Genomic DNA, 24,804 nt, shown 5'->3' with positions numbered 1-24,804 from the left:
GATTTATATGAGTTTAACTTTTTACGAAAAGTTGAAAAAGTAACTAGTTCCATCAATAATTGATTTGAGATGAATTGAGGTGATCTTGACATCTTAATATAGTCTAAATCTTAATTTCATTTGCAGACCATGACAATGTGCTCCACATTATATTATATTATATATATATATATATATATATATATATATATTATAGTCGTGGCCACAATCATACAAATTCATCCTTGCCATATATATATATATATATATATGTATATTATAGTCGTGGCCACAATCATACAAATTCATCCTTGCCATAAAACAGGAAGACTAGTTTATTATATATATTTCAGAAAGCAAATAATAAACTCACAACTAAACATATATATATATATATATATATATATATATTATTAATGACAAAGCCCAACAAAATGCACTAATCCAAACACTAATTACTTCACTTGATCTTAATCGTAGCGATCGAGATCACCACAATTTAAAAGTCATTGCTGGCCAGGCCATGCAGAAGGCTACACTAGGCCAGCCACGATAGACTGATCTGATCATTAATTTCTATAATCAATTCATGAAAGCGGAGGCTTTAATGTGTTAGCCATATCAATGACAAACCTGTACTTGACATCACCTTTGGTAAGTCTTTTGATGACAGTATTAACGTACTCTATAGGAATAACTTCTACATCTGCTGTGATCTCGTGCTTTCCTGCAAAATCCATCATCTCTTGGGTTTCTTTCATTCCCCCACTTGCGCTACCCCCAACAATCTTTCTACCTTTTAAATCACATGCATGTACATTAATAATAGTCTAATAAAACGATACAAAAAAAGAAAAAAGAAAAGAAAAGAGAAGTGGATCGATTAAGATAGTAATTAGTTACCAGTGATTAAAGGAATATGTGGTAGCTCAGGAGGCTGACTTGGAGCACCAAGCAATATTAGTTTTCCATTGGTCTTGATCAACAAATTAATCAATGGCAGGAGAGGGTGAGGGGCTGAAACAGTGTCGAGGATACCGTCGATTGTGCCCATAGCAGCCTGCAGATCATAGATCAAAACAAATAAATTAAAGATATATATATATATATATAATTAATATAGTACACGTAATTTTATCCACACACACACATATATATTTGCATGGAATGACGGTCGTGCTCTCGACTTCAATATTTGTGTGTGTTTTTAATTTAAGATCAGACTTTTCATGATAAACTAATATATAATAGATCTTTATGTTGCTTTGAAATCGAAAGTTTGGTCATGAAAAATCAAAATTCAGAATTTTATTATCTATTTTCAATCAAAACGTTTAATAAAATCCAAAACTACATGATCACCAAAAAACATAAAAAAAAAAAAAAAAAAAAAAAAGTGAATAAATATGTCCAATATTTATGTTAATTAGCTTGGATTTCATGGGCTGCATTGCCGGCCTGTTTGTCAATCAGCGCTGGAATTTAAATAGTACGATTTTTTATTGGCATATATATTTTGCATTAGTTGTAACAATCTGGTCCTATATTGTTAGGGATAATTATGGATATTTTATTGAGTTTGATAATTAAGTTATTTTTTGGTTGACATTTTTATGGATGAAGTAGGATTAAATTATTTATTTTATTTAATTTGAGATATATTTTAAAGTAGGTTTCTAGATAGTGTTTATTTTTTTTTAATTTATTTTCCTATCTCGTGCGTGTATTCCTATATTGTTGGATCTCCAGTATGAATAAGATTCTTAGATCAAAACCAACTCCCAACTCCAACTTATCTAATCTCCTTATCACTCATGATATCTCCCTCCGCCTCATCTATAAAACTCATCCTAGACTCCCAAATTAATAAACACAAACAAATTTGGAGAAGGTAGACCTCACTCACGCACAACACCCTTCGCTTTCACAACCCACCCCCACTGTAGCTCAACCATGAGGACACCGCACAGAACACACACGATAGTGCACCAAGAACCACCGTCGTCGAACCCAACAACCCACACTTTTCCCCCACGGTCACAGCTTATGGCAGATGCACAAACCACCTCTTCCTCTCTCATAGCCCATGTATGACCAAGTCACCCGCAACGCACGTCCAGGAAAAACAACCTCCACCACCTCCCCTTGATCCGTCCAGCAGACCACCCACACGACAACCACTAGGCACATCTCACAGCCTTGCCACCCTGAAGCCAAGCACAAACCGAAACTAAGACGTGCCTCACCCACCATAGCCTCCACGTAGTCACTGTGCCCTGCAACGTCGCGGCATTAGACCCACAGAGTGAGGACCGGTCTCAGCTAGCAACCAGGAACCATCCTCTTGTTGCCCTAGCACTGCCAAACTCCCCCACTGTTCTTTCTGTCGCCTTCCCTCATTGTCTCTCTCTCTCTCTCTCTCTCTCTCACTCTCTCTTGGGTTGCACCACCATTCTGAGGAGCCAGTTGCGTCGTTGGTCACTCCCAACCACCCAAAGTTGCCGTCACACTCAGCCTCTCTCTCGATGAGTATCGCACAAGTCCTCTCCCGTAAGCTGTTTTTCTTATCTTTTATGTGTTTTATATCAGAATTTTCCAAAAGACCTCTCAAATAATTCTGTAATTACATGTATGCCCTTTTGACCCTTGTTGCGTAACCCCTGAACCTTTAATTCCTTGCCCCATTTTTAAAATTGTAATGCGCCCTTAGGCCTTAAGCCCACGCGAGAGATTCCCGAATGCGTGGAACGCAAATTTTAGGTGGGTTAGTTAGATTACAAAAATGCCCCTGCCTTTTTAGGATTACCAGTTGAGAATAATTTAGTGTTAGGAAGATTTTAGATTCATGTTTAATTAGAAATTTATGCAAATTATGTGTTTATTTTTATAGGTGACCGATTACATGTCGAAAATAGTGGATTAGCGCTACAAGGTAAGTAGCATGATCATAGCCTTACACGTATGTATGGTAAACAACATGTATTTTATAACAATATTATGCACGTATGTCTTCCATTGGAAGCCATTTTTTACGTACCCCAGTCATGATAATATTATGAAAATCCATGATTTCATGTGAAGATTTATGCATTAAATTATTTATAAAATTCATGATTTTATGAAAGAAGTTATGCATTAAATTAGTTATGAAAAGTCATGATTTTATGTGAGTCTTATGCATTAAAATATTTTATGAAAAACCATGCATGATTTTATGTAAAGACTTATGCATCAAAATATTTATGAAAAACCATGATTTTATGTGAGGAAACATGTATTACGGAAATTTATGAAAGAATGCAATTTCGTTTGAAATTTATGATATGATATGATATGTATGCAAGCGATTTCTTTTGAAATCTATGATATGATAAGTATGCAAGTATGATTATGATGAAGTATGAATGATAAGATATGTAAGGGCCTATGTATGATATGAAGAGGTACCTATGTTATGGGCATATTGCTTTGTCAGGTCGTAGATGCTAGTAGTGCACCCAGTATGTCTTCCTTATGTATGGATTCCACAACTTGCGGCCATGGGCGGAATCAGAATCTGCTTAGATTCCCTAACCCTAACTCACGGGAGTCAACAATAGGTATCGACCTATGATAAGTGAAAGATGAGTTCATGTTCATGTTTATGTTATTTACGTATGTATTTATAAGTATGCACGTTTTTCTATAAATCTTATGTTTATTATGTTTACTCTATGATGTTGCTTATTGAGTATTCGACTCATTCTTGTATATTTTTATGTTTTTAAACCATCCCAAGTGATGACATTTGTGAGGATGAGACTGCAGGCCAGGACTTGACTCAGGGAGGCAAGGCAGAGGCCTAGACAGATTATGCGCTATGATTAGTTTATGGTTTAAAGTTAAAATAAATTATTTTGATAAGCATATGAGACTTTCATATTTTTAAATAAGTGCTTCCGCAGACTCTATTTTGGATTTTTAAGTATATAATAAATTTTGTTTTATTTATGAAATCTTTCACATCTGGCGCGTTGTTAAGAATTTTTTTTTTTTTTAAAGTTCAAGTTTAGTAGCACAATAGCTTTTCGAAAATTCTAAAAATGTCTTTATTGGGGAGCAGTGTGTTACATTAGTACATAATATTAAGATACTAAATAATTTCCCTCATATATATTTACTACTTTTACTACTACTCTACACAATGTTATCATTGAGTATTGATATGTTCATATGCATGATATTATCAAATTATATAAATAAGAAGAAATCAACCTTTATAAGTTTGTAATGACATGATTAACACAGGCGGCCTAGCTCTAACGTCGTCGAATCACCTTTAATATCATGCCCGGCCCCTTCTTTCACTTACGTATGTTTGGACATTTGGAATATCTCTTCTGTAAATATATGTAATGAAATGTTTTGAGTAAAGCTGTTTTATTAGGTTTTAGAAAATGAGAGGAAAAAGAATTGGACAAAAATATTATAAAATTAAAAAAAAAATCTAAATATAATTTTTGAATATTCTTTTGGGTTAATTACAATTTGCCCTCTTGAACTTTTACTCAATTCACAATGTGCCTCCGAAACTAATAATTACATCAAAGTGGACCCTCGAACTTTCAAAACTTCTCAATCCCCCCTTCCGTCTACCATCAGCGTTAAATCTAACGGAAACTCACTGCACGTGCTGCTCATGTGCGTAACATTTATTGTAAGGATGTAATTTTTATCTAATTTACTATCATTGACCATATAAACTATAAAATAATATATGCTATCAATTAATAATAAATCATAAATCATAAATCATTAAATAATTTTTTTTATTAATTTATATATATCAAATAATTTCATTGTGTACATAGATTATTCATACTTTCTTACAACTTAAGTGTAAAATAATTTTATATATGGTTAATGATTAATGATTTATTATTAATTAATAACATATATTATTTTAGATTTAATGGTCAATGATAATAAATTAGATAAAAATTACATCTTTGTAGTAAATTTCCGTTAGATTTGATGCTGCTAGTAGACGAAAGGGGGGGATTGAGAAGTTTTGAAAGTTTGAGGATCTACTTTGATGCAATTATTAGTTTCGGAGGCACATTGTGAATTGAGTGAAAATTCGAGGAGGTAGAGTGTAATTAACCTTATTCTTTTCGTTTTTAAGTTTGTAAAAGTTATATTGATTTTTGTATTTGAATAACAGTAGCTTCTCTTATTGACCAGGCTACCAGTTTGTGGAAGATATGTCAAGTTAGATCTCTTTTCAATCCAAATGTGGCAAATAAGATTCTTAAGATCAGATTGTCTAGCAATGATTATATGGGCAAGTGGATTTGTAATGAAGAGTCAAATGGAAACTTTATTGTGAAGAGTGCTTATCGTTTGATTCAAAATTTGAATTCTGGTAGTAATGGAGAAAGTTAATCTCTTATGGTTGATAAGAGAATTTGGAAGGGTATATGGCAAATGAAAGCTCCTAGAAAAATAAAATTTTTTGCATGGCGAGCTTATAAAAATATTCTACCAACTCTAAATAATTTGAGACATAAAAAAATTGTGGCAAATGTGTGTTGATTCTGTCAGGCGAGTGGAGAGGATGTGGCACAACTCTTCTATTTTGCTCTCATCTTAGAAGGTTATGGCAGCAGGTTCTCCCGTTATTGCAACAAATTCCGCACCAGTTAACTTTCTTGGAAACTATTAGGATTGTTTTGGAAAGAACGAATGAGGCAGATTTTACTTTGTTTTTCCTAATTGGATGGAGTTTATGGTTAAGACGTAATAAGATGATAATGGAGAAAACTGTGATTAAACTTATGGTAGCTGTTAATCATGCTCTATCTCTTCATAGAACTTTTATACAGTTGAAGACTTATAGTGCTATTGAAAGAGAACAAATTTGTAAATGGCAACCACCTCCACCAAGTTTCTTAAAACTAAATGTAGATGGTGCAATTTTTGAAGATGTGAGGAAAGCTGGCGTAGGTTTGGTTTTAAGAGTTGAAGATGGTAAAGTAGTCATGGCTGCGATCAAATTTGAAGATGTTGTTGATGAACCTACTACTATCGAATTGTTAGCTGTGTTGAGAGGCTTACAACTTTTTATTCCACTTGGGATACCTAAACTGGTGGTAGAGACATAATATTTATTATTGGTGCATGAATTACAAGCTACTCAAGAGTCTTTCTCTTTAAATGGTAATGTAATAAAGGATGCTAAAGACCTAATGATGCATTTTACAGATTTGCATGTTCAATATGTTTATAGGGAAGGCAATAGGGTAGCACATAGCTTGGCATGTTTTGCTTGGAATGTTGATGATATCCTAATGTAGTGGGAACATGTCCCAGCTTTTGTGGATCGTGCACTTTGGTTTGATCAAGTTGCTATATATTGGTCATTTCTTATTAATGAAAGTTTGCTTTTATATATATATATATATATATAAAAAAAAAAGAATAACGATTAGATAATGATTGGATGAAAAAATTAAAATTTTAAAATTGAGAAATGTTTTGTGATTTAAATGATGTACTTTGAGGATGAAATTATGAGAAGTTTTGAGAATTTTGAGTGTGTCCAAACAAGCACTAAATGTTTCTTAATCTCAATTTTTAATATATTACATATTTATAAAGAAAAAACTCATTTTCTCATTTGTTATCTGAAACCCAAATTAAATATGGGCAATTAGTACGTACTTAATTAATTACCTGCAATATTTGCTCTTGGTCGTCATGACTCGTGACCAAAAAGTGATCAGCACCGAGGCGATCCAAATTATCCAATGCTTCCTTGTGCTTGTTTGGGGAGCTGCTTATTACGGTGACCTTCATTCCCAGAGCTTTGGCAAATTTCCCGGCCGCATGACCCAGGCCACCCAGCCCCACCACCCCCAAATGCTGGCCAGGGTTGTTGAGTCCAAAGTGCATCATGGGCTGTAAACTGTGATTCCTGCGCAGAGTAGTGGGGCAGCACCATCCAGTTGCAGATTATTTGGTACTAACACCGCAAAATGCTCGTCTACAACAAGCTTATCTGAATATCCACCAAATGTTTTCAAGCCATCCTGGTAATTGTACCCAACGTAGGTCCATATCATTTTGGGGCAGAAATTTTCTAAGTCCTGTTTGCAATTGTAGCATGAACCGCATGACCCCACCATGCACCCCACGCCTGCTTTATCTCCTGTTTTGAATTTTTTTACATTGCTCCCAACCTTTGTCACTTCACCTACAATCTCATGCCTATATAAACAAAACAGTAATAATTTGGACACACACTGACGCCGGGCATGATAAAAATTATTCTAAAAATGAGATAATCAATAAATTAAAAATTAAGGATTGAGATTGACAAAATATGCAAAATTGAGAAAAAATTCTGAAAAATATTGATTAATGGTAAAATTAAAAATTATCTAATGAAACTTACAGGCCGGACTTAAATAGATTGAAAATTCAAAATTATGATTATAATCTTTATGAAAAGGAAAATGATAAATTATTGCATGAAAATTAAATACGTAATTAAACAATAATCCTACACAAAATTTGACCAAAATCGAAATCAAAATCAAGAACTTGAAAGGGAATATTTTCTAAGATTAAAAATATGGACGTAAATAGATTATTTGTTGGGATAAAACAACGGATATTGCCCAAATCCAAACTGGAAGATTAAGCTTTCTTATCATATTTGTGCAGATTTACCTTCTTAAAATATTAGTTCAGCACATAGAATTTGACTTGAACCCTATCAATTGGGATTTGCATTATACACACAAACATATATATATATATATATATATATATATATATATATATATATATATATATATAAATATCAAGCATCTATATATATCGATACTATATATATTGGGATTTTCTTCTTCTGCTGCTGATGATAATGCTTCAGACATTTTTTTTCTTCTTTTCGTAAGACAGATTCTGAAGAGAGATGGAAGTGAAAATTGAGATGAATTAGAAAAGCTTCTTGGTGGTGATCGATACTAGTCGGTGCTTTCAGTCTTATCAACTCGATCCCGAGTCAACAATGATCCAATAAATTAGTAAGGAATAACAACTTGTTTTACTCTCTCTCGTATCTTGAGTATATTATATCATTTTGCAAGACGTAATTATATATCACTGTAAAATAACTTTTATTAAATATCAACCCATCATGGAGCTTCTTTTTGTTTTAATTTCTTGAAAAGGAATTTTAAGAAGTTTCATAGACGAACCTTCTGATCAGACACAAACGACTCACCGTTTAAGTAAGAAAGAATTGAATAACAAGAAAGGCCCGTATTGTATTCTTGGGAAACAAGAGGAAAAGAAAGACAGATTGCGAAGGTCACGTCTGCTCGATGCTGCTTCTGTAGTTCGACTCGGGATATATTCACTCAACTGCAGGCCCGTTTTGTTCGTTCTTCCTTCACAGTAGCTTTCCAGAGCATTGTGTATGGTGTGCTAGTTGTTCTTGAATTGTTAGAACCGATAATCCTGCACGCTTTTGTTCGATGAATAGCCTACTCTGTGAAGTAAAGTTGTTGTATTGACATAATAGCATACAATCAATCCCCAGGCAGTTAAAATTGAAATCGTATAATTTAGACAGGTTTGCTGCGTTTAAATAAGATTTGATACCTGTAATGACCCAAGCCCAAATTTTGAACCCAGCCCGCTTGGAAAACAAAAAACAAAAGTACCCAAGACGACGTCATTTGAGGCTTACACCCTACAACACTCTCTCGAGTCTCTTCCCCAGCCACTGCCCAACGTCTCTCCCTCTTTTCTCTCCACCTGCGCAGACTGCCAGACACCCCCACGCCTCTCTCTCTGCCCATTTCCCTCGCTTCTCTGTGATTTCCGCTCGCCGCCGTTCCCAGATCCATGCCTTCCGTGTCGGTTCATGCCGCGCCGCTCTCTACAGTTCCGATCACCGACACCGTGAAGCTCCGCTGCACCGCGTGCGCCACAAAGCTCCGCGGCACCAAGCCTTTGTTTCCCTAGCCCGACACCCTCCTTCTCTTTCTCTCCTCTGCACCTTCGCTCACCGTGGAACGTCCAGCGACGCCGCTCCCGCTCTCGGTTTCCGACACCGGCAAGTTACTACATCTCCATCTCGTTCACTCTCTTGCCGTTTCTCTCTCTCTCTCTCTCTCTCTCTCTCGCTCGCTCGCTCTAACTCTCTGTCGGCGTCTCACAGTGTCTCGGTATTAGGCTGACCGCGGTGACCAACGAAGGCCATCGGAGCCTGCGTGACCCCTCCGCCCATCTCCTCCGCCACTGACGACTTCGTACGAAACCGACGGTAAGTGTCTCAATCGTCGTCTCTCTGTCTCTGTCTCCCTCTCTCTCTTTGTGCATACAGTTTCGGCTCTCTTTCTCAATAACTCTCTCTCTCCTTGCTATGCCCGCCACCTCAACCAGTGGAGGCTGCAGCACCACAAGCCCAGGAACACGGCACCATTCAGTTCGTGAGGTTCCATCACCGAGTCCAGTCGAACACCGCTTCAATGGTGAGGTATCCCCTTTACCCGTGTACTTGTCATTTTAACTGTGGTTAGTTTGGAGTTTGTTAATTAAAAACTAAAATAGACTATTCTTGGAGGGTGTAGTAGTGTTGAATGTGCTGTTGGTTTTTTGTTACTGTTAAGTTGAGGTATTGGAGATTGGTCGCAAGGGTATCCCAATAGAGGGAGAATGATTCTGTTGGGTCATTTGCTATGGTTGTGCTGAAATGAAACGGAAAAATTGTCTCTGGTTGTCGGAAATTTAGGGTGGATGTTTGGAGCGCCGAGATTAATTGTAATTGGTTAAAGGAATGGATTCCGGCTCTTATTGAGCTATCATTCGGATTATAGAATTTTGTTAGGTTGGTCTTGTACTAGTATGAGTTATTAATGTTTGTGATATTTTTTTGGATTGGGTCGTGATATTGGTTCTGTTCGAGTTCAAAGTTTAGATAGCGTATTGCAAAGGTAAGCGGTGCTCCTATACTAGACTTTGCCTAAAATTGATTGAAGTTAATTTTGTGAAGAACTTGCATATTTTGTTATGAAAACAGCCTCGGTTATATGCACTAGTCTTTGTATCTGAACATTTAAGCGTGACGTTTTATCACGACTGGTGTAGACATGAACAATTTTTGTACTCTATTTCTCTACTGCATAAAATGTGAATATGAAGTCTTTAATTTTTATATGATTATATGATATTTATCTGGTTAGTACTCTTGTCATGATATGGTATTGCATAGGAAAGCCCTGAGGCATAAGATCTATTGTGCTTTGGTTACAGGCCCTACCACAGGCTATAATAGTGGCCTTTAGGAAATTAGTTACTTTACTTTTGAATAGTATTTTGAGATAAGGTTGCATTATCTGAGACTTTGTGGAGTTTTCTTTTATTTTATATGTTGGAGAAGTTCATTTACGTCTCTGTGGAGGAACATATTTTTTTTGGAATAAAAGAGTTTTACATGTTACAAAGCCTCTCCCTTTATTGTTGGAGTCCATACTTGTATTGTTGGAAATTTGATGTTAAGTCGTAGGAACTCCCTTCTTGACCCTTTGGTACGGGGCATGACAATACCATCCAAAGGGAAAGCCCAAGAAAGAGAGAGTTGGGGTGTGGGATTGTTCCTTTTTTTTTTTTTTGGGGGGGGGGGGGGGGGGGGGGGGGGGGGGGGGAGAGGGTTGGGGATTTAGAAAATTGAATTATTTTTAGATTAGTTTTGTGACATAAGGATGCCCAATGAAGGTAATGCGGAGATGGCTACTCTAATGAAAACAATAGCTATCAGTGAGCTTTGCTGTTGAATTACTTCTTTTCTAATTTTGCACATTCAAAATGTTGTAGAGAGTTTTAATGTAGTCATGGCTACAAGCAAGTCTCGAACAAGCAGCTTCTCTCGCAACCTCACAGCCGTACCCTCGTCTAATACGCCCGGGCTCAAGTATGGTCCCAATGGCACGATCTTTATCTCATCTGGGATACCAGACCTCGACAGTAATTCTCTACATTTATCAACTTTCTCAGGATCAAAGTATTGTACAAAATGATATCATTATGGCTTTAACAATTACTTGTGCAGTCTGCATCTCAGGAGTTTTTTGATTTATTATCTTATTTGTAGAGATTTTAGGCGGTGGGTTTGCTTTGGGAAGCCTAGTCATGGTGATGGAAGATGCAGAAGCACCTCATCACATGCTTTTGTTGAGGAACTTTATGTCTCAAGGACTTGTTCACAAGCAACCCCTTCTGTATGCCAGTCCATCCAAAGACCCAAAAGGATTTCTGGGCACTTTGCCTAGTCCAAGGCCATGCAAAGATGATAAAGATAAGTCTCGTGATCATGATCCTGAACAGGTGCTCTGCTTCTTCCATTTACTTCATTTGTTTATTTATGTGTTTCTGATTTGGGTGACCAAAAAATCTCAATTTATGTATTTGCACAAATTGCAGGAGGGTTTGAGGATTGCTTGGCAATATAAGAAGTACTTTGCTGAACATCAGCAGACTTTTGATAATACTAGAGGTAAGCTTGTCAATAACAATTCTTTTTCTTTTATATTTTATTTATACTTTAAATGTGCTGCTACTGCTTATATTTAGCCGTTCCGGTATAAAAATATATCTACCTCCCGGCCAGGAAGTTTTAATTGTTGCAATCTTAGTTTGCCATCTATATTCCCCAACATAAATAGCCTAATGAAAAACAATTTTTTTTACCTATAAAAAAAAAATTGTTAGTGGTGGGGGCATCACAAGTGAATCAGTCCATTATTAATGAATCTTGTTGTTAATTAATACTTGGAACAAGTTTACAAGTTTCTCTGTGTGTAAGATCTCATTAGCTTATTGTCATGCAGATGGTAAGCATGAGTACTGCAATGACTTTGACTTGCGGAAGCCTCTAGAAAGGCACTTTCTAAGCGGTCAGCATATAGATTGTGTCAGCATTCTACATAATTCAGATCTTGGTGCTCTTCGTGACCGTTGTGCTACATTTTTCACTCAATTTCCAAGGTACTGCCATATGCTCTCATTATCAGAATTCTACTTTTGAAGTTGGCTATACAGATCCATCACACTAGTTTGGCTTCTTGTGCTAATTTTGATTAGAATTTGTTCTCCTCTTTGTGTGCAAAACACCCAACCCTCTCTCTCTCTTTCCCAATTGAAAATGGTAGCCCTACCAAATACCCTGAAACAAAGTCTAGTGATAGAAATTTTGGCATCTTATACGTCTATATATCTAGACAGGAGGACATCAATTTTAGGGGTGGGGTTGAGTACCTTGAAACGAAGTTTGTTAATAGAAATTTTCCCGGCATACGTTTCTATAGCTACAGGACTTCTATATGAAAATTGTTCTTGTGTGTTCTAAATTAAAGAGTGGTAATTGTTTCAGAATGCAGATGCTGAAATGATTGTGACATTTGACTCAATTGGCACAATTTCATTGTGGATTCTGAGCTAAGATCTTGTTCAGTGGTATAAACCTCTTGTATCCTGTGATAGATAGCGGCATTCTTGATGTTATATAATAGGTTGCATACGAACATTTTCTCTCCCAACCATGTTTATAGCTCCTATGACTTCAAAAATCATTTTAACTTGCTGCCAAATAAAACTTATGTTTTCTTTTATGTATTTTGGTTGTCAGGTTATGTTCATCTGTCTTTGAGCTATTTAACGTTTACATTAAAGCTCCCACATTTTTTTGTTTTTAGTGGGTCTTAAATTTAGTTTCTTTGACAAAAACCCATGGCTTGACATAAAAATAGTTTTTTAAAACCCACCACTTGAGTGGCTCCAACTAATTTGCGTTGCCTTTTTAATCCTCAAGCTCAATTCTCACATGGAATTTCTACCTTTGCATGGCATCCAAGAAATGATGGCAGCATCACCTCCGCTGGTCGTATTGCCATTCAGTCGTTTTGTGCTCCACAATGCGAATATTCCAATGTGGTAAGTATAGTTATATTTTGCTGTTAAGCTCTACTTTAAAATTCTCTTATATTTCATTTGCTTGACGTCTTTGTTGTATTGCTAAACTTGATAAACGCGTTTTGTTATACCCTAGAAAATCATGGTCACTTTTCAAGTCTGTTCTTTTTGACTTATTTTGATTTTGAAATTTAATGCTGAGTATCAGTATATTTCTGTAACATGATGCCATTACAGGAATGGGATATGCTTTCCTTTATCAGATCTCTGAGAAGCATGATCCGGTCTTCTAATGCAGTTGCTGTTGTGACATTTCCACCTTCCCTTCTTTTGCCATCAGTCTCTAAACGATGGCAGCACATGGCAGACACTTTGCTGTCTGTCAGAGCAATCCCAGGTTGGATGGCAGCTTTCTTGAATTCTTTTAAACTATTATAATTAGTTACGTGTCAAATTTTTTTTTGAAGAGGGTGCTTATTACAGACGAGGACAAGGAATTGGCAAACCTGCTCACTGGTTATCAAGACATGGTCGGTCTTTTGAATGTACACAAAGTAGCGCGCATTAATACACAGGTACCACAAAGACATGTTTCTTCCAAATATTTATATAAGCGGTAGCACTACCTGCATCATATTTTTCTACTATTAATTTGATTCTCATACACACAAACCTGCAATCCTATGTTTTTTTTTTTTTTGATGTCGGGGAACCTCTCCAAGGCAGGGCCCTTCTAACCCACCCCTGCAAAGTAAACCCCGGTCCCATGCACCGCACCCTCGGAAGTTTCTCTACACGGAAATGGTTAAATCACTGGCTTTGTGATCTTTGAATCAAATGCATGTCTAGTTATATATATTGCAGTAACCTATAGCATCGTCTTAGTTGTCATATATCTACTCTTATGTATAAAAGCATCTATCCACGTGAATAGTAGATTTTGTTTGATGGAAAAATTACCTTTTTGTCCTTAGATTTGTTAATAGTTTGTGTTTGATGGAAAATTACCTTTTTGTCCTTGAGGTTTGTCAGTAGTTTGTGTTTGATGCAAAAGTTATCTTTTGTCCTTCAGGTTTGTGTTTGGTAAGCAAAATTACCTCTTTGTCCTTGAGGTTCTAATGTGTTTGATGGCTAAAAGTACCTCTTTGTCCTTGAGGTTTGTGTTTGATGGGCTACATTTTTGTCCATGAGGTTCTAAAATATTTTTTATTTGGCAGGCAAAATTACCAAGGTTTTCATTTAGATGATTAGTGCTTTTTTTTTTTTTTAATCTTTTTCTTACTGTCTTTTTTCCTTAATTAAATTTTATTCTCTTGTAAATTACATTTTTAACCCTGAGATTTCTTTTGGGCAAAATTTAGGTAAATTTGGTCATCCCCTTGTGCTATGACGCTCTTAGGATTAGATTCATTTGCGATTGTTTTTAGGAATAACACCATATGGTATGAGTTTTTAGAAGTAAGACCATCTAATAATTTCTTTCCATTAACATCTACAAAAATGTGGTCCAATCGTCAGGGTTAGCGTACTAAAGAATGTCAAATAGTTGTTCTATTCTTGTTCCTTTCTATTTTACATTTTCATTAGTTTAGTTCAAAACATTCAACTTTCAAGATGATCTTCATATATACAAACAATGTAGACATAGGCATGAGCCTTGCAGTAAAAGAAAACTATACATGAGTTGGGAAGGTCAATTTTATGAACAAAACAATTCTATTTCTGTAAAACAAAATAACTATCTTCTTAATAGCCTAATCATGTGTAAAACAAATACATGCCTGTAGGTAACAAACACTACACTTTACAATGGTTGTATATATGCCTCTTGACTTGTTCGGAAACCATGTTTTGATTCACATATCTATCTTTGGTTTGCTATCTTTGCTACTACCAATTTAATAATTATTTTTTATAATTGAAAAAACTCAAACACTTTCACATAGTTCATTATCATATTAACAATTATTATTTTTCTCAATGATTCTCAGTCTTAATGATTATTTCTAATTAATATACATTTTGAAGAGTATATTTTCCCATATAAAAACTGTAGCAACATTTTCACTTAGACATTCATGCCTTGCAAAGTCTGACCAACACATTGCGCAAGAATTTAGTCCTCGAGCAAGGCTAGTCCGAATGAGACATTGCTTGGAAATTATGCGCATTGCTAGAAACTAAACTTACTTGGGATCACCAAGCACTTCCAAACCCATCGACACATTACTTGGTAATTCCAAGTATCGGAAGAAAATAAACCTTGCTTAGTATGACCAAGCAAGACCATTCTGACCGACACATTGCTCGGTAGTTCTGAGCATCGCAAGAAAATAACCTTTGCTCAGGATCACCAAGCAAGTTTAGTTCGACCGACACATTGGTCGGTAATACCGATCAATGCAAGAATTTAACCTTTGCTCGGGATCACTGACCAAGACAAGTCCAACTGACATATTGCTCTAAAATTTTGAGCATCACAAGAAATAACTATTGCTCAGAATCCCCTAGCAAATCTAGTCCGATGGACACACTGCTTGAAAATTCTGAGCATCATAAGAAAATAACTGTTGATCGGGATCACCGAGCAAGATCATTCCAACTGACATACTGCTCATTTATGCCATCCTCAACAGGGCATATGTGCATTTCACGTGAAATCTGTTGTGGTATGCTTGATCAAATCTGTTGAACTGAATAGACTATATTTGTCCATCATTGTTGCTTATGTTCTTGAACTTTCTTGTTTTAGGCCCTTAATTTTTTGTTTTCTCATAATGGTTGATAAAACAACCAGCCCAATCAGAAAATTATTTTCCTGAGAAAAATACAGCATAATTTCCTGTCTGCTAGTTATCTTTTGGATATTATTATTTACCCTTACCTTGTTGGTTCAAACTTGTTGTCAGGTACCTGTGATTCTTGATGCAACAACATTCTCAATAAAGTTGCAAAAGCGGAGGTTTTTAGTTTTAGAATGTCTGAATCAAGCTCCAATTGATGGTGCATCTGGGAACTCATATGGCACTTCTGCAAGTTGTTCCGCGTCTTCAAGGACTGGGACCCTTGAATTCTAGGTCCTAACATGATCTCACTGGCCCCAATCACCATTAAACAATTCTACTTATTTAAGTTATCGAGAATGGTTGAGACATTGCCAGAAGAAATGCTGGTCTGTGCTACCAATGTCCTTCAGGTTTCCCATATTCAACTGACCTTAACAATGCCAGTTATATATACTTGGTAGCACATCACAATAGCAAGAAGTGACTTCTTCCTTTTGGTTGTTAAATAGGGAAATTTTTTTTCTTTACTTAAAACCAAACTAAATAATGAAATAGCTATTTCATGTTCAACAAAGCAAATATATCCTTAAAACTAGTTGTATTGTATTCTTTCATTTACTTACAGTGTGCTCTTAATTATTTGATGACCTTTGCATAATTTATTTATTTATAGTTTTATGAACCTTTCAATTTGAGCAGGTTCTTGTATTAGCGCAATTCCCCTCTCTTGACAAGGATTTTAGGTTCCTAACTCGGGATTCCATGTTTCCCCAGCCCCGAAAACCCATCTACTTTCCGTGTCTGAGCTTTGGCCCTGCAATAAAATATTTCCAGGGCATGCATATCTCTGTCGGATACTACACCTCTTGGAGCTATGGATAATTTGGTTTCTGTCGAACCAAATAAAATCCATCTAACACTAGCAATTAAGCTGGCTCATACATATGGTCTGTAACAAATTGAGATGTTGAGTGGTCAAGAGGATTATCTCCAAATAATCCGCGCAAATGAGTGAATGAAAAATAAGGTTCGAACATTTCATGTGCTAAGTTACATAGGTGGCAATGAGCTTGGAACTCTTCTAACTCACTGATCGTTTTAGCTAGCATAAAACGAGTTCCAAGCAATATCCATAAGAGTAGCTTAATTCAGTCTATCATTTCTTTCAGTTCCCACATTTGTTCTCACTCTTTAATCCTATGGCCCCCAAAACCACTGGAATTATCATATGATCCGGGACTTTATAAGCTAATTTGACAGAAAATGAACCTGAACCGACAGCCCATGTGAAATAAATGTGGATATTAAGGCATTTTCTATGGAGTAAGAGCATTGGCAATGGCTAGTCCATTGCCAAGTTCAAGTCTAAATTTTACATTTTTTTGTGTTAAAATCCCTATATTGGACTAGCCAAAGGGATAATCTCTTGGCTTTGAGCTACAGTAAATTCCTCTCCCTGGCCATACTTGACGAGCGACTGTAGAAGGAACAAACCTTTATTTTATTCTTTTCGTCCAACTGTCCTTCTCTCTTTTCCTTGTATTCCCTTCTCTCTTTGCGCTGGAAGCTTGGAAGCTTGGAAGCTTGGAAAGTTGGAAACTCTCGCTCTTCTTGCCTTCTTCACTCCCTCTTGTTTTTGTTTTCTTGGAAATTTCTTGAATCCTTGATTTTCCTAGTTCCTGTCGTCATAGATCAACAGGTCTCTCTCTCTCTCTCCTGCTTTTGTTCTTTATCAGACTATTTTTTTATTTGAATCTCAAAATTATGTGACAACCATGTCTTTCCTGGATTGTTTTGGTAAAATATGTTTTTGCTTATTCGATCTGTTATCTATGATATATATTGCGATTTTCGTTTTTTGCTTATTTTTTTTCTCTCTGTAAGAAAATTAATTCATTAAGTTATGGCTAGTCTTTTAATCTTGAGGCTCTAGTCGTGATAGTTTTGGTTTTGATGTCCTGTTTGGCTGCTGAGAAAGTGGAAGAGAATGAAAAGAAAAATTTGAGAAAAATTTGTTTTTTTGTTTGTAAAAATAGAATTTCTTCTTCTAGTATGTTACCTAAAAATTTTCAATGAGAAAATCTTTTATTAAACTAAATTGTGTGTTTAGATTATTTTGTTGAAGACCTTTGAATCCAAGCTGGTATCCCAATCTGTATATATAAATAATGTGTTTAGATTACTTTTTATGTATATTATGCAACTAAACAGAGCAGGAACTTCATTGCACTAACTCTTAGAAAATTAATTTGCCACTATGGCTCTTATTTGATTGTTTAATGAGCTAATGCTGTTAATCCTATGCTATTTTTTACTTTTTATTATGGTGTTTGGACACCTTTTTTATAACTTGAGTCATAAATGACTATTCTAATGTGAAAGTGCTGTGCTTTTAAAGGAATATTCTCACGAGTCTAGGTGGATTGATATCATGCAGATGACTTTTTCTATTCACAGTTTTGGTTTATCGTGTTTGTGAGAAAAGGCAAAGAAAAAATACAAAGAAAGTAATTTGGTGAACACTAGAAACCTGAAATTTTAGGCATTGCTGAATTACTTTGTAAACTGTTTTTGGGTTGTGATGTATATGATTTATTAATAAATGCCAGCCTTCAAGCCACTGGGCTCTTTTTCTGTCTGTCTGTCTACCTCTCATGTGAGTACACCCAAATCTAGAGCACATGCATACTAGATCAGGAATACAATGTCTTTGTTGTTCTTCTTTGCAAAACAGAACACATGTATACCAGTTTATTTTCTTTGCATACCAGATCAGCAAAACAGAACAACAAGTTTATCTTCTTTGTGATGACTTTTATTTCTTTGCTATTTTTCTGCATATTTGTGGACTGTTTGTCTGCTGAAAATTTGTTAAAATTTTGAGGAATTTGTTAAAATCTGAAAACTGTGTTGGATTTTATTGCTTTTTATTTTTCTTGTTCTGACTTGTCCAAAGATGATACTGATTCTATATGTAGTGCCGGATAGGCTTTTTTTTTTTTTTTTTTAATCATAATTGAAGTTAATTTAAACATTCCATTGGAGATTGCTAATTTTATATGTCAGTTTGAGGCAGGCAGATATAACATCTATATATTGGCAACGGTTTGCTGCTTTGTTCGACTTTAAGATGTTGATCTGATACTAATGTTGGACTGTGGACTGTGTTGGTATTTATTTGTGGACTGTGTTGCTCAATACTAATGTTCATTTTATGAATTTCAAAAACAAAAAAAATATTTTTTTCATTTTATATATGTTGGACTGTGGACTGTGTTGAGGATACTAATGTTGGACTGTGGACTGTGTTGGTGCCATGTGGACTGTGTTGGTGCCATGTGGACTGTGTTGCTCAATACAGCTAATTCATTTTATATATATTGGACTATGGACTGTGTTGAGGATACTAATGTTGAGGATACTAATGTTTATTAACAAATAAATATTTATTTGTTAATGTTTATTCAATACTAACGGCAGAATTTTTTTATTTATTCTACTTATTTATGAAGTGTATTTATAAAATATTAAAAAAAAAATTGTCAAATATTATTAAAATATATAATATGATATTATTATTTTCACTTAAAAATTACTAATCTAATGTGAACTCACCTAACTAAAAGTTGATAGTATAATCAAAGTTAAAATTCTAACCAAATTTTAGACTTATGCACTAAGATGTGGCCCGTGGGTGTTAATAATATTAGTCCAAGTCAATGTGGAAATAGAAAGTCTTTCACGCGGTCTAGCTAATGCTAGCATTTTCCTTTTCCTTTTTAAAAGTCTTCCCGACGTATTCCCGACGTATTCATGTGTATATATATATATATATATATATATATATATAGTAGAAAAATGGAGAAAATAAGAGTGAGTATTTTGTGCCTAGCTGCTACATACCAACAAAAAACAAGCTGATTAATCAGCAAGAAATCATGAATCGAGGTGTGCGGCAATGTTTTCCAGTCAGGAGGCCGTGGTCTTTGGTGAAGTGTTTGATGTGGGCGTTAGTAATTTTTGTGCAAATCCATGAGCACGAAGGTTGCTTGGAGGAAGAGAGGATTGGTCTGTTACGAGTGAAGGCGTTTCTGAAATCCAATGCTACCATTGGCGACCCTCTTCCCACCTGGATTGAGGACGCAGATCAGATGAGCAGTGACTGCTGTGGTTGGGAGCGAGTCTCGTGCAACTCCGCCACGGGTCATGTCATTGGCCTCTCCCTCCACGATATAAGGCAAGGCGATACAACTTGGTTACTAAATGTGTCCCTGTTCCGGCCCTTCAAGGAGCTAACGAGTCTTGATTTGTCAGGCAATCAAATAGGTGGTTGCATAGCTAATGAAGGTTTGGTTTTTAATTTGTGGCCCCTACCCTACTAGCTGCTGCTTTAACTTTCAAACTACAACATGACCCCCACCCCCTTGCTCTCTCAACAAATTATACCAAAAAAAAAAAAAAAAAAAAAAAAAAAGGATGGAGGGTTGTGTCCATAATTATTAGTAGAGATCATGAGTTAATTTACACCCATATATGCTTTAAATTGATTCATCCCTCACAAGCTAGGATTTAGTTGGCAGCCTGCTCGATCTATTCCGCTCGTTTACAGTTATATCACATCCTTTCTTTCCTGTAACATGCAGCATGCTAGTTTGCTTAATTTTGGCTAACGAGGTAGTAGTTTTCCTTATTCTTTCTCATGTCTTTTTTTATAAATGAAGAGTTTGGTGGAATGGAATAAACCAAGCAAGAAAGAAAACTTACACTGTAGAAAGCGGAAATCTTATCGAATTTATTTTGATTTTGATTTTGATTATCTTGTCATCCTTTTAGTCGTTTCATGAGTTATGCTAATACTGACATTAATTAGTTACTCTAGCTTTTATTTTCAGTATGCACAATATATGTTTGAATCAAAATATGTGCTGATCATGATCTTGATCCCTCGGTACAATAATTTCAAATTAGCAAAGGTGTTCATTCACTATGTGATGTATAAATAGCTAATTTAAGCTGTTAAGATATAAAATAAAATCTACTATTTTCCATCAACTTAAGTTTTTTGGATAAGTGATGATTTCATATAGTATTAGAGTAAAGGTCCAGAGTTCGAACCATGACTCTACATTTTAGCCCATTTAATTAAATATTCCATGTGTTGGGCTCACTTATTGAAGGGGAGTCTGGCCCACATGTGAGTTGAAGTGTTAATATATAAAATAAAATCTACCTCTTTCCATTAGCTAAGCTTTTGGGATAAGTGGTGATTCCACATGATATCACTTAGAGGTCTTCATCTTGCGAGATAACCTACTTACAGGAAGATTACCAATCCACAGTAATAACTCCACTATCCAATTAAGGCTAAAATAAATTATTGCAAGTTAGTGAGAGGGAATTTAATTTGTAGAATTTCTCTTTTAATTGATATCAATCTTTTTTACCTTTCTAGATATTTTTTTTCACACTCTCTGTCTTCACATCCCTTGATAGATTTGGCAAATTTAAGTAGGCTGGAGATTTTAGATATGAGTGGAAATCGCATCACTGGGAGTATTTCTCCATATATTGGGGCATTATCTTCGGCGAAGGCTATATCGTTATCTGACAATGATTTCTATGGAGATTTCCCAACTCAAGGTGAGTATGAAAAACAAATTAATCACCCATCTTCAATTAATTCATTAGGATCGAATGCGAGAGCAAGTTAAAGCTAGCTAATGGTTGCATGATTTAGCTATTCTAATTGGTTCCCACTAGAAAACATATCAATTAATTAACCACTCACTTCTTTTCTCGCTATATAATACGCACGCACAAATTGATTTGTTAAAAAAACAAAGGGAACTGGCCATGCATGCGGTTTATGCGTCCTACTAATTCTATTTGTTATGATAGATTTGTGCAGATTGAAGAAACTTGAGGAGTTGGATATTTCTGGCAATGACTTTCAAGGGACCCTTCCTCGATGCATAAACAATATGTCATCACTAAGAGTGTTGGATATATCTCGTAACCGTTTCATTGGAAACTTATCTTCATCTTTGGTAGCCAGCTTGAGTCCCACAGCTATTGAGTATATTGATCTTAGTTATAATCTTTTCGAGGGTCTGTTCTCATTCAGCTTATTCGCTAATCATTCCAAGCTTAAGGTGGTTCGATTTATGAATGTCAACAACAAACTTGAGATTGAAACTGAAAATCCAGTGGGTTGGACCCCATTATTTCAGTTAAAGGCCCTTTTATTGCGGAATTGTAATCTGAACAAGCTAACTGGAAATGTCCCCAAGTTTCTCTTTGATCAGCACGTATTGGAAGTGGTTGATTTATCTCACAATAAGTTGAAAGGAAGCTTCCCCTTTTGGTTACCAGAAAACAATACAGGGCTACGACTACTAAATCTTCGAAATAACTCTTTTGAGGGTCGAATTTATTTACAACCAGAGCACCACATTAATGTTTCTTGGATGGATGTCTCAGGAAATCACTTAAATGGACGACTTCAAGAAAATATTGGAAACATAATGCCATATTTGAAAACTCTGAATCTTTCCCGAAATCATTTTGAAGGCGATCTTCCATCTTCAATCGGTGACATGAGTTATTTGAACAGATTGGATTTGTCCTTCAATAGATTCTCAGGAGAGGTGCCAAAGGAATTGGTTTCCAAATGTACCTCCTTATTTCTTTTGAATTTACGCAATAATAGCTTTCAAGGTGAAATCTTCTCAGAGCATTTCAACTTGGCATCCTTGATTACTCTTCAATTGAACAGTAATCAGTTCACGGGTACTCTATCTAGAGTATTATCAATTTCCTTTGGCATGACTTTGTTTGATATTGGGAACAACAACATGTCAGGTACAATTCCCATGTCAATGGGAAAATTAACATTGCTTCCGGTAGCTGTCATCAGGATGAGTAATAACTTTTTTGAGGGTCTCGTTCCTTGTGGATTACGTTCAACATCTTTAATAGATCTTTCTCATAACTCACTTTCGGGACCTTTACCTCCTTGCTTGGATATACAGACTAATGTACTTTTGCAAGGGAACAAGCTTACAGGATCTATACCGAAAGCTCTTTTCAATTCATCATCTCTTATGACATTGGACATTAGTGAAAACAACCTTTCCGGCACCCTTCCTGTTGAAATCACTACACTTTCTAACTTAAGAATACTTTTGTTGGGAGGCAACAATTTTATTGGTATGATTCCAAACCAAGTATGTTTGCTAAAGAAAATAGGCATAATGGATCTTTCAAGGAGCTCCTTTTCTGGGACAATACCGCATTGTCTTCACAATATTACCTTTGGGAAGATAAATCCTACTGATCTTGCCTTTTCAGAAACTTCTGTTACTCCTGTGTTATTGCAAATGGAACCAGAAACTCCAACATATGAAAGTCTTCTAGAGAAATATCTTCCAGAGGCTGATACAGATTTATCATATGATAGGAAAGATATTGAGGTTGAGTTTGTAACGAAGTATAGGTCTAGCTCCTACAAGGGTGGCATCCTTGATTACATGGCTGGGTTAGATTTGTCATGCAACAAACTAACAGGTGGAATCCCAAAGGAACTAGGAAAACTATCTTCAATTCGTTCACTAAACTTGTCTTACAATCAATTGACAGGTTCGATTCCAGAAGAATTTTCGAGTTTGGCTTCGATAGAAAGCTTGGACCTTTCTCACAATAGTTTGAGTGGAGAAATTCCCTCAACATTGATTGATTTGTATTCTATGGGAACATTCAATGTTGCATACAATAATTTATCTGGTAAAGTTCCTGATATGAAAAATCAATTTGGGACTTTTGAGAAGAGTAGCTATGAAGGAAATCCATTTCTTTGCGGACCACCATTGGAGAATTGCACCACAGGAGATAAGTCAAATCCAAAACCAAAAGAGCCTTCAAAAGAAAGTGAGAGAAAATGGTATGAAGTAGATCATGTAGTCTTTTTTGCAAGCTTCTCAGTATCTTACCTTATTTTCTTTTTGTTGGTAGTTAGTATCCTTTATATTAATCCTTACTGGAGGCAGAGGTGCTTCAATTTGATTGAGGATCTCATGTACTGGAGTTATTTTACAGTTTTGATACCCCTAAAAAGGTTGGCAAATCGATGATGTCAACATTAGATATCTCCTGGTTACATGGACATCTTTAAAGGCAGTGATGATAGCCAGTTGTGTACTTGCATATGTATTTGATTATCAATAATGGTTGTTGCGCTCTAATATTATGAATCAAGGAACTCAATTCCCCTCTTTCTATAGAAGACTGGTTTTTAATTGAATTTGATTTCCTATGCTTGTCTTGTATTGAATTATAATTATCGAAGATATTAATCAAATGGAGGTACGTATTGCTATTTTTATTAGTGAGGACAAGTAGCTTTCAATTTTGTTTTTTCAGAAAAATGTAAGTGGTTAATTCATACAGATGTTTTTATGACTTCTTATCAGTAGGAGGATCATGACTACAAATATTTTAAACTGTATTTTTAAAAAGCGCTAGGCAAGTAGTGTCCTTTTTAGCTAGCATGCACATCAGAAGAAAGTAGCTACCGTAAGTTTCATTAATATTCACTGTACAACAATCTCCAATTGTGGCTGAAGTTTTTTATATTGTAACCCAAGTTTCAAATTGATGTTTGGATGTATATTGTCACTGAAGTTTCAAACTGAGATACAAAACACCTAAATAATTGGTAGTTGAGTGGCAAAATTACAAAAATGTTTTCCGAATTGGGATTATATGTACAATTCTGATACCTGTAGCTAAAGTTAAGCCTAAAATATTGATGCATGCACAATATTGCTCCAACCAGAGGAATCTTCACCATTTTCTGAAAATTTATGCTGATCTCCCTTCTCAAGGCAGTCCAACGACATAAACGTGAAATTTTCCAACTCAACATCATCAAACCCGGACCCCCTGCATCATAGAGCCACGACCTTGGATCACATTTACTTGAGAGAAAATTTGAGAAAAGTTGGATTTAACTATCTTTGGGCGAGCAAGAAGGCAATTTGGTCAAGCAACAAGTAGCCGAGCAAAAAGTAGGGTGAAC

At 35.6% G+C, this 24,804-nt stretch overlaps 2 protein-coding genes and 1 pseudogene across 9 annotated transcripts; 2 read left to right on the top strand and 1 right to left on the bottom strand.

The window, feature by feature from the left end:
• Window positions 1–369: 369 nt before the first annotated feature.
• LOC121260085 lies at window positions 370–8,879 on the bottom strand (annotated as a pseudogene).
• Window positions 7,870–16,386, top strand: LOC121259355 (elongator complex protein 4). Of its 6 annotated transcripts, none has more exons than XM_041160909.1 (12): window positions 7,870–8,051; window positions 8,665–9,088; window positions 9,194–9,298; window positions 9,418–9,511; window positions 10,849–10,998; window positions 11,126–11,358; window positions 11,455–11,527; window positions 11,862–12,018; window positions 12,885–12,963; window positions 13,180–13,339; window positions 13,426–13,517; window positions 15,852–16,386. In XM_041160909.1, exons 5-12 carry the CDS (start codon window positions 10,866–10,868, stop codon window positions 16,017–16,019), a joined length of 1,095 nt encoding a protein of 364 aa, XP_041016843.1. In that variant the 5' UTR covers window positions 7,870–8,051; window positions 8,665–9,088; window positions 9,194–9,298; window positions 9,418–9,511; window positions 10,849–10,865; the 3' UTR covers window positions 16,020–16,386. The 6 variants fall into 6 exon arrangements, with proteins under 6 accessions (XP_041016843.1, XP_041016846.1, XP_041016842.1 ...); XM_041160912.1 differs by lacking the exon at window positions 7,870–8,051 and adding an exon at window positions 9,912–9,968 and having other exon boundaries at window positions 8,509–9,092; XM_041160908.1 differs by lacking the exon at window positions 7,870–8,051 and having other exon boundaries at window positions 8,510–9,088.
• A 3,194-nt stretch (window positions 16,387–19,580) lies between these two features.
• Window positions 19,581–24,111, top strand: LOC121259354 (receptor-like protein 15). Of its 3 annotated transcripts, XM_041160907.1 has the most exons (4): window positions 19,597–19,676; window positions 19,790–20,075; window positions 21,222–21,368; window positions 21,627–24,111. In XM_041160907.1, the coding sequence occupies exons 2-4, from the start codon at window positions 19,880–19,882 to the stop codon at window positions 23,855–23,857; spliced, it is 2,574 nt and encodes an 857-aa protein (XP_041016841.1). In that variant the 5' UTR covers window positions 19,597–19,676; window positions 19,790–19,879; the 3' UTR covers window positions 23,858–24,111. The 3 variants fall into 3 exon arrangements, with proteins under 3 accessions (XP_041016838.1, XP_041016839.1, XP_041016841.1); XM_041160904.1 differs by having other exon boundaries at window positions 19,581–20,075; XM_041160905.1 differs by lacking the exon at window positions 21,222–21,368 and having other exon boundaries at window positions 19,581–20,075.
• The last annotated feature ends 693 nt before the right edge of the window (window positions 24,112–24,804 follow it).

This window comes from Juglans microcarpa x Juglans regia, chromosome 4D (assembly GCF_004785595.1).
Source record: "Juglans microcarpa x Juglans regia isolate MS1-56 chromosome 4D, Jm3101_v1.0, whole genome shotgun sequence".
NCBI classification, from domain to species: Eukaryota; Viridiplantae; Streptophyta; class Magnoliopsida; order Fagales; family Juglandaceae; genus Juglans; species Juglans microcarpa x Juglans regia.
The sequence above is the reverse complement of the archived record's forward strand: the minus strand, read 5'-3'. Positions and strand labels throughout refer to the sequence as shown.